Here is a 10,756-nt window from a genome sequence, read left to right on the forward strand (position 1 = left end):
AGAACAAAGAGATGCCAAGCCAATTTAAGGAAGCCTTAATGAGGTTGAGATGTATCAAAAACTTTAAGAGTGACCAAAAATAACCATCATTCTTAAAAAGAATGAACGCACCACCAGCTCAGCAACACCAGAAAGCTTCAAAAAATGGAATGAGCACAGAGTTTATTTTTCACTTGATTAAGTAAAACCTTTCACATCTATCCAAGTCAAGAACTCTTTACGCGGTAGCTGTATCACTGTTAAAGTCTACATTCAAGAGATGTCCTCAAGACTGCAAATAAAGCGTTTGCATCAAGTTGCAAACCACTGGTTACACTTAACAGGAAACCCTTCCCATGCTCTTTGGGCAGGTCGGAAAAAACTATTTAGGCAGCTAAAACTTAGCTTGTAACAGAGAGATGGGAAGCGAAAAGTTTGAAGAAGAAAAGAAACAGATCCAATATGTCACATCAGCTGTCAAATATGGTGGAGGGAATGTTATGGGCATGTATTGCTGGAGCGCCTATAATGGATTGGGCCACTAGTTGAATTGGCTGTAATGGATTGGCTATAGCATTTGCTCGTATTAGCGAAATACTTCAAAAGTGATCGGACAGAACTTCTAAGTGCAAATGGATAACGAGCCAAGCATACTGCAGAAGCATCCCAAGACTTTTTCTCAAGACAAAAAAAAGTGATATTTTCCAACTGCAAAGTCACCTGATCTCAACTCAACAGAGCATGCTATTCAGTTATTAAATACAAAACTGAAGGCAGAGAGAGACTCATAAACAAGCAGCAACTGAAGGAGGTTGCAGTAAAAGCCTAACAGAGCATTTCAGGGGAGAAAATGATATTTGTCTGCATTAGTCTGGTGATGCCCATGGGTTCTAAACTTGAGGCAGGCATTGTTTACACAGGATTTCTATCCAATTATTAAAAACAAAAGAATGAGACAAACGCTTGTACAGTCAGATAATTACTCAATGTAGCGGAATATGAAGACATGCTTGTAAGACAAGCCACACCTTAGTTACCTACTTGAATGCGTTCTGACTCTACATGTTTTCTCAGGCCTAGCTCATCCAGTTCCTCTGTATTCGGCACACCATAGTTCCCTACAATAGGATATGTCAGCGTCAGTATTTGACCTCTATAACTTGGGTCAGTCAGGGCCTCGGGATACCTAAAGTAGAAAAAAAACAGAAACATTTTGTAAAGATTTTTATTGAAGTGATTTATTGGTTTTAAAAAAAAATGCACTTAAACTCACACTTCTATTTAAAACTATATAAATGTGACTGATGCAGAGGTTATCAAATTAAAAGCAAGTTTCATGTCAGATGTCAATGCCTTTTTGTTTCTTCAAATATGTACTGGAATTGTTGAAATGTGCCATGCAAAAGAAATAAATAAATATCTAACGGTGTTATAATTTCAGTCAACATTTCTCCCTCTTACCCTACAAGACCAGTATTGAAGACCAGCTCTCCAGCTACAGAGGCATCATGCCCAAAAGAAATCCCTTTCATCCTGGTGCCATCCTCCAAGACCAGGTGGGCTGTCTGGGCCTGGGAGTTAAAAGTAAAGTTAAAAAAAAAAAATCATCACACCCCAAAATAATATATTCTCTTTTTATTAAGAGACTTTGGAAGAACCAAAGGAAAGACTTTGAAAAAGATGTGTTGTAGATTTTGAGTTTAGATGCAATGGCAACCAGTGACGCTCTGGGACATCATGCTGAAACTGCAGGCCTGTGTGAATTGTACTGCGAATGCTGAGACAGACAAATCTGTTTTTCTGTTGTGTAGGAGTGAGAGAGTGCATCTGTACACGTGTCTAAGAGAGAGAGAGAGAGCTGCATAGATTATTAAAGAGGCTGGTGTGATGCACCATGACCTCCAGATAGCAATCAGGAAAACAGTGACCAATATTACTCGTACTCGTCACAGATATAAAAATATTAGCATACCACCGATTTATTCACAGCCTTAAGATCTTTTAAATAAAAAAAAAAAGTAATTTCTCAATTAATGCATTTACTTACTAACGTTATTTAGCAAATTAATGCATGTCATTTTAAAAACTAGTACTTTATCTACCACAACCCTGACTCGAAACAAATAAAATTCTCGCCTTTTCCGTGAATGTTGCAATCAGAGATCATCTGAAGCATGACGCAACACTCCTTCTGATTTACACGTTGTGCATAGTTGTGCAGCTGTTTGCCACTTTAGCCGAGACAGGCATGTGAACATCTCACCCACTTACAGCAACTCATTTTACAACTTCTTTTACGAATTGTCACACTAAAATTTCACTTGTCCATGACCGCTCCAATCTGCCTTGAAAAATCAGCCAATTTACTAAAATGTTGCACAATGAAAAACGTCAAGCTCTACCACAAACAACTCAGTGTGTTTTATAGAATATATTCGTGTGTGTATTCGCCGTATGCAAAGCATGCCTGACGCCATTTATTTTAATACACTTGCAGTTTCTACCCCCCCTCATCTGGCACGGATTCCTATTTGCCAGCCACCATGTGGATCAGCTGTTGTTTGTAAACTTCAGCATTTTTTTCCTGAACTTCAAGGGCTGAATAAAGTAAATTACTTTCAGCGAGATCTTTAAAACAGTTCAGTTCTTGGATTTATCGCAGACAACAGTCCTTACCGGTCACACTTCTGTTTTCTTACCTTGACACTAAAAAGTTTTGCAGTGTGAAGTCTCAGGCAGCCCGCGTTCCCCACGTTTCTGCCTAACACGCATCCTTGTCTCAAAGATTTCACAACGCTGACAGCTTGGAGGATTTTTGCCATATTAACCTATAAGCAGACTTTTAGTAAGACGGCGCAGACGTGGTTGAGAAGCTACTCGTTATAACAAATAACTGAGGGAGAAAAAGTGTGAGCGAGATTTAAGCTTTCCCTCGTGTCCACGCCGCAGGATTGCAGTATAAGCAAGTGAGCGCTTGAAACGTTGATGTGGATTCGCCGGTGGGGAATTGTTGAAGCGCGCGGTGTTTAGGGCCTCGGGGAAAGCCGAATGAATGTAGAAGTAGCATGTGTTTAAATTTCGACTCACGGGTAAAGTGATCACATCCCAGCACTAGAATGGTTGTGGTTTTCTAAACAGTTGATGCAACAATATTGTTTAACCTGTTGTTGAATTGAAGATGACAGATATCACAATACTGATATTGTGATTTTAAATGTTCAAATATTTATGGACCTAATTGTTTATGCATACGTGCTAATACACAGTTGTCGAACTCCAGGCCTCGAGGGCCGGTGTCCTGCAGGTTTTAGATGTGTCCTTGGTCCAACACATCTGATTTAAATGGCTAAATTACCTCCTCAGCATGTCTTGAAGTTCTCCAGAAGCCTGGTAATGAACTAATCATTTGATTCAAGTGTGTTGACCCAGGGTGAGATCTAAAACCTGCAGGACACCCGCCCTCGAGGCCTGGAGTGTGACACCCCTGTTCTAATACCTCTAATTCCTTCATTTTTATCAAATTGAAAATTCAAAACAATCACTATCACTGCAAATACAAGCTACAACACAGAGGTGTACTTACTGAATGCAAGGAAATCTAAACACACGTGACCTTTGTAACATTCAATTTGGGATCAAGGCCACACCTTACTTACCTAGCTGCACTGTGAGATGTCAAAAATATATATTTTGAATTGACTTTAATTGTTTTGAAAGCATAAAGGAACACTCATTCTTTTCATTCTCTAGTAGAGCCAAACAAAAATAAGGTCCACTGTCTCAATACGAGGGAGGAGGGACACAAAGGATAAAAATATAGTGCACGATTAGCAGGAAGTGTTCAGAAATGTAGCTCTGTAGTGTATCAGCGTGACTTAACCTGTGAACTATATAATCACAGTCACCTGTTGGTTTTCTAATAAGTTGACCTTGGATGTAGCTTTTGTTCTAATCATTTGGCCGTGTTTCAACATTATTATAGAGACTAATGTCAAGCTAAAAACAGGCTTTTGACAATTTTTTTTCTTAGATTATGTTTTTAGTTTAAGTTACAATGGAAAAAAACAACAACTGACTTTTTAAAAAATGTCTACACACAAGACATTTGTGATTAAATGCACACCCTGCATTTTAGAACATTAAACACAGACAGAGCTAAAAGAAAAATGCTTTCCCACTGGGAATAAATGTGCCCACTTATAGCAAACTTTTGTATAGTGCTTTCTGTGCAACAAACTCTATACAACATTTTCTTTGAGGCCAATTGCCTGCAAAAAAAAAGGCAAACTGACCATGGAGTGGCTGCATGGTGGTAGGATTAGAGTGTACTGTGTATTTGCTGATCACTGCAAGACTGGTCCTCTGTGGAGAAGGCTGTCTGACTGCCACTCTGCTGTGTTCAGCAGTCTGAACAAAGTGGGTGTGAGTACTAGAACCTGTTTAGATCAGGAAATACCTCCACACTCCAGAAAATAGACTTGGAACTATAACATGTGCTGTATAGTTAACTTTGTTGCCATGTGCCAGTCTTTAGCATTAAAGAAGTGCTCTGGTGCAATATGTCATTGCATTGTACATATATGCCTCATTTCCTGTGCTGAAGCTTATTTTGTTTTTATTTTTATATTTTTTTAGTTCTGTGCATTTTGTGTAGTTCCTTTCTATTTGATGAAACTGCCCTCCTCTCCCTGCAAACCACAATCATTTCCCCGATCAAAATGAACCTAGTGAGCTCCTTCTGTAGATCTGTGGAACACTGCTGACATCCAGTGGCAGATGTTGTGCAAGAGCTGCGGAGGGATCTTGAGTCACTGAATAGTGTTACAGCAGCTCAGTGAGTGGGTACACTTGATGTGTAGATTTGCAGCTCTCTGTATATGCATAAGTAAAATAACACCTTCGCTCCTACTATGTTGTAAAAGCTTTGACAGCTTTATCGGTAAAACGACAACTAAATTTAAGTCAGAGGACATGTCTTTTTTGATGTAATAAAGGATGTGATGCATAGTCTCTGTTTATACTGCTGTCTAAACCTCACTTAATACCATTACAGCTTTTTTAAACGGTTGATGTTGTAATCCAATGTAGTGAACTTTAACATTTAACAGGGATTTAAAAGGTTGGTTTCATGTTTTTGAGAGCAAATATCCAGCACAAGCTTAGCCATTCAGGTTAATATTGGTTCATTTTCATACAGTTCGGTTTTATTTATATAGCACCAAATCACAACAACAGCCACTTCAAGGGAACTCAAGCTTCTGTCTCTCTATAGTCAGACTGTTTATTTCTGTGATCGTGCTGTAGCTTATGCAGTAGTTTACATTTACAGTACAGTATTATTCTGCATATTAAAATAACACAGAAGAGCATTTCATGTGCATAGAACATTTATTTATGTATCCTTTTAACAACAATAAACGTGAGCTATGCAAGTGCAAATCTTCCTTGAGTGCATGGGAGTATAGCCTACTGCAGAGCCCACTGCTGAGAGGATAATTAAATATAATGGTTCAACCATATAAAGTTCCACTATGTGGAAATAAATATTCCGAAAAAAAAGAGGCATGAACAAGTAAGGCGTCTGCAGGAGATCTGTTAGTATGTAGTGAAGAGAGACAATGTCACATTGAAAATTAAAAGGTTAAGTGCACCGGTTGAAACTGATCAGATTGTGAAACTCTAACATTAACTCCTACAGTCATTTGGCCTGGAGTCTATACATTACAGACCTCATTACACATCAGTTTTCGTCCTGGTGCTGAACCGTTACAGTAATAAATCATTTTATTTGAAGTTGTCCTTGAGAAAAACCCGTCATAGCAGATCCATAAGCCCGAGAATTATTACTGGCATTAAAAAGCTTTATATTAAGTCTGTAAATATTTTTATGAGACTATGAAGCCACTCAACACTTAATTGGGCAATAACTTTGTTCCTCTGTCACTTTTAAATACACAGGTCATTTAAACAGTGCCATCAAATATCCGATTTGATGCTGGGTCGTTGTTTTTCTGTTTTAAAAATAATGCGGTAAAATAAACATGCACTCAGCGTTTAGAGATTATCACTGCACTATATTAGACCGAAACAACTGATTGTATAATTGTAATTATAGGACTGTATTCATATACTATATTCAACTGTATTCAATTTCGTCCTCTCATCTTCTCTGCTGAATGTTTCCATTTACAGATAGAGTGCCAAAATTCAGCCTTAGCTCTTTTCTATCAATAATGAATAAACTGCATCTAGAAAATAACTATGTGATGACTGCGAGAACACGAGAAGCCTGGGCAATGTACTGTATGGCTCTTTATTACTGGGAGGGCTGTCATTAGCTGCCTTTTAAATTCCTCCACTGATTGGCTGGCGTACGGCCTAATGAACTCTAGTGTCTATCCTCGGCGGAGGGATCCCACATTGTCTGCAGTTTCAAGTGTGAGTTTCAGATGAGTTTCAGATGGGGACCAAGCTTAAGAGAGGACTTAAATAGACGCCCCGCTAACTCTCCCCGCTGTTTGCCAGGTTTCCAAGTCTTGGCCCTGACATAAGAGAGATAACTGGTGCTTCGTTTCAAGGATGTATGGTGGGGTTTGTTCGCCGTCAGTTCGGACTACTTAAATTGAGCAGTTTGACTGACAATACTTTCACTTTCCATATGAAAGCAAGTTTGTTTGTATAGTGTGTTCCAACAATAAGACTAATAAAAAATGCTATTGAAAAATATAAACAGGTCGAAAAAAGAAGAAGTGTGTGTGTGCGTGGGATGATTTTGGAGGTCTGAAAGGTTCATAAAGTAGCAGCAGATGAGAAATGTACAGCACCGCAGGACCAAACCTCTCAGTTACAGTTCACAGCATACAGAAAGCAAATGCACGGAAAGCAGTGATTTGTTTCACATTCATGGCCGACCTGATTTTGTTCAAGTCATTGCGCACTTAGGCTGGATTTTATGCATACAGCACTAATGGCAGGAGAGCAGGAGTAGTGACATGTGTATCAGTTGTTGCAACAGTTGTAATGACTGGAAAATTGTTTGTGTGACTTTCTGAACCAGTACTTTGAAGCTAAACGTTCCATTATTTAAAAAGAAAAAATAGTAAAACTATATTTTAATGCTTTCATTTGAATTATTCTAAATGAACAGTCGCTGATTTATAATCATTGAGTCAAGCCTCCGTATCTATAATGGAGTTGTGTTGTATACTGTTAATACAATCTTTTGAACAAGGTTTTGCTAGCATCAATCAGTGCCTCAGCATGAGCTGTCAAGCTGGTACAAAATCCGCTCACAGTGTTACCATACATGCTTTGAGTGGCATTGTGACAGTTTAGCAGTCTTGCTGTGACAGCAAATTCAACCTCTGGATTATTAAAGAAAGTTATCGTCTGGAGAGAAAAGAAGGAGCAGACTTTTCCCTTTGGCTCGTATTAGATTCCCATCCTCTGTAGTGATGCAGTGGCCTCAGTAAAAAAGGCAATAGGTACCTTTGTTTAGCCTGAACCCATCTTAAGCCCTGTGTGGCCAGTGTGGGGCTTTCTAGAGAGCGAGGGAGGGGAAGAGAACACATGGGCCACAGAGGCTGCATCAGACCCCTTAAGGAGCCATGGCTCCCGCTCTTTGAAATCCCAAGAAACTTCACACCTCTCTGTGGGGACTATAAATAGGCACCATCTGTCCCCCAGGCTCAGTTACAGCCTCATTCCTTTTGGCATGGACGTAGGGCAGAGAAGGAAGCACTCAGGGTTTAAAAAGAGGGGGCGGTAGATGGAACCAGAATCCAAAATTTACTCTGCTCATCTCAGAAGACTGACTCAGTGACCTCTGCTGAATATTTTGAAGCAAAGGAAGTCCTTCGCTACGGTCCGTCATTTCCTTCTTTTCAGTAACCCTTTCAGCACTGCAGCTCCCCACCGAGCCAAATGCCAGTGACCAAGGAGCTTCTGCCATCTTTGGAATCTTACACCACACTGCACTCATCGCATGATGTTTTTCTCAAGTTCATGTTCTCAGCATTTCATTAATCATGCTTAACGCAGGAGTACTCCAAGGCTAGGACAGGTGCTATGTCTTGAAATCAGTACCTCTGTCTTTCCTTCTTCGTGGAATCTTAATTGCACAACTCGTAATTTCACGGCTGTTTTAGTTGCAGTACTATAAAATCCAGAATTTCCAGTACGGATACAAGTTAGAAATACTTTGAACTGCAGAATTTGACAAATTACTATGAACGCAAAGTAGCAAACATTCATTGCCACTTTATGTCACAACTCCATTCCTGAGGTGAGACTGTTATAGCACCTGTCCTGAAGCAAACCTTGGAGTGATAATACGAAATGCCTCTCTTGTCCCCACCAAGGGCATAGCTACAGAGTGCGGAAGTGACCCAGAGAAGACAGGTTAAAGCAAGGTAGCTGCAAAAGAATGCCCATCAAAAGCCCCCCACTCACATCTATCAACTGCTTTGTTCAACTCTACTGCAAACAATTTCTTTGTCTTTCTGTGATCTTTCTGTGGAACATAATTTGGTTATTACTAAGTAGGAAGATAATAGGCTTTCACTTCAATAAAGACTGTTTGTTTTACCCCACTTTTGGTTATTGCTTCCTATTACTGTTTTGCTTTAACATCCCAGATCCTCTATAATGTTCAGTGATGATTTATCTTATCCTATCCACTTCAGACTCAAAAGAAAAGCTCTAGTAAGAAGAAAGTTGAATAAATACAAACATTTGTGTAGGGAATGCACCATGGCTGATTCTAACTAGTGATCTAGACTTTTTGTATGCACTATTTCTGTTATTTCTTTAACGGGGGAAACAACCACTAGCAAAATTGTGGTTGTAAGAGCTAAACTTTTATAGTGCTTGTTGACCAACTGGAAGACCTGACTACCAAAGAAGGAATACGAGGCACATAAGAAATATGAATAGCTCTGACAGCTCACGGTCTTCACCCTAACTAGGATAATTATAGCTCAGTATTGTCTGAGCTTGGAAGAAGATTGGCTAGCTGGTCACTTTGCATAGCTTATTATATGATCAGAGAATATATTCAGGGTATTTTAAAATAAAGTTTAAAAATAAAAGAAAGAAAAAGTACTTTTTAAATTACAGGTACATTATGTAGACCTATATAACGGTAGCGACATGGCTACAGGGCATGTAGGCTGGTCCTCCAAGGAAGGTCCAACCTGAGACTGGAGAAATGGAGTATGGGTGAACTCTATATCAGCAAAAAAAGAGTCTTACACTTGTTTATCAATATGGTACAAAGGTCTTAAGCTGCTCCTTTTCCTTTATATTTTGCTAAGAAAATGGGAAATAGGTGCAAGCATTTAATAAAATATGTGCAACCACAGGTGGAAATATGGCATATGAGGCAAAAACAGTCTATACAATTCTAATGAGCTTGAAAATCAATATTTGCTATGACCACCTTATTTTCAACAGAGCCTGAACTCTCTTAGTTAAGCTTTGAGATTTCTCTAAGCAGGTTTTAGGGTTCCCCAAGCTTCTTGAAGGACATTCAAAGCTTTTCTCTGAATGTTGTCTGCCTTTTATTCCATTCTTTGTCAAGATTATCCTACGTTGGTTAGGTATCCAGGTATCCTTTTACTTGGCAGTGTATTTGAGAACATTGTAATAACTGCCAATCAATTGCTTTCCAGGTAGTATTTCATGGTAGACCCAAATCTGACCTTTTCTGTCTTTGAAATTCCATCAATTGTGATAAAATCCTCTTCACTCCATGTTAGCTACAAACCATCACAGAGACTTCACTATGTTTTACAGGCTGTAGACACTTACCTTTGTACCTCTCTCTTGACCTCCACTTTACATACACAAGATTATTTGATTTTCTATCAATAAAAGCCACTCCGCATTTAATCATAAGGTTATCTCTAGATCTCTTCCACAATCCATCTTTTGACCTGTCTCCCTTTCCTCACCAGCAACCAGTTTTGGCCAATGGCTGCCTTTGCCCGAGCTTGGACTGGACTGAAAATGACCAAAATAGCAGCCATTGTCAAAGAAAACCTGAAAGTCCTACAGAAGCCTGTAGAACTATTGCACAAGACCACGTCTGGCTTCTTTTGAGCAAAATATAAAGAAATGAGGGTTATTCAAGACTTTTACACAGTACTGTATGCTACGAAGAAGCTCCACATACGATCTCTCTTAGATAGTCTTCCTCATGCATAAATGTAACAGCTCCACTCCATCTCCACAAAAATAAGAAAACACAACTCATTGTAACATTGGATACAGGTTTTTTTTTCTCCCTTATCCTCTTGTTCTGTTACCGTGAACGGCATCGTGAATCACCAAGGGGGGCTGTTATATTTGTTCTTCAGATGTCACTGCCGTGCCATGCACTGTAAGGCTGAAGCTCATTCTTCTCTCCAAAGGTCTGACCTCATATGTCTTCTATGGCATTCTCAAAGGAACTGAGCACTGAAGATAGCTAAGTAAAGGTTTAAGCATTTAGTCATGAGAAGACAGCACTGTATATATTCACTAATGCGATTCTCAGTAACAGTAAACCCAAAGATATTTAGACACCCTTTTTCTTCACGCTGCTGGAGCAAATGACACAGAACTTATTTGTCTGGATTTTAATTTGTTACGGGAGTGAAATTGAAACATTATGTAGGTTTGAATAAGCAAAAGGAAAAAAACTGCCCAGTATTTTACTCACTAAAATGTTTTATAAATGTTAGAAATGACATTGCTTGGTAAATTTTTAAAGATTATCACCTCATGAACTTGCTCT

At 39.1% G+C, this 10,756-nt stretch overlaps 1 protein-coding gene across 4 annotated transcripts in view; it reads right to left on the reverse strand.

Annotated features, from left to right (window-relative positions):
- cps1 (carbamoyl-phosphate synthase 1, mitochondrial) overlaps positions 1 to 2,930 on the reverse strand; it is a 64,023-nt gene extending 61,093 nt beyond the window's left edge. For all 4 annotated transcript variants that reach the window (XM_085434276.1, XM_085434277.1, XM_085434275.1 and 1 more), the window contains exons 1-3: positions 2,679 to 2,930; positions 1,441 to 1,550; positions 1,021 to 1,165 (exon numbers count right to left, since the gene is read on the reverse strand). In XM_085434276.1, coding sequence (XP_085290402.1) covers positions 1,021 to 1,165; positions 1,441 to 1,550; positions 2,679 to 2,801 — 378 coding nt within the window. In that variant the 5' untranslated portion in view covers positions 2,802 to 2,930. The remainder of the gene's footprint in view (positions 1 to 1,020; positions 1,166 to 1,440; positions 1,551 to 2,678) is intronic.
- Between the last annotated feature and the right edge of the window lie 7,826 nt (positions 2,931 to 10,756).

Source organism: Copadichromis virginalis, linkage group LG16 (genome assembly GCF_057382275.1).
Source record: "Copadichromis virginalis isolate Kocher_CV1m ecotype Utaka linkage group LG16, C_Virginalis_male_GT1.1, whole genome shotgun sequence".
NCBI lineage: Eukaryota > Metazoa > Chordata > Actinopteri > Cichliformes > Cichlidae > Copadichromis > Copadichromis virginalis.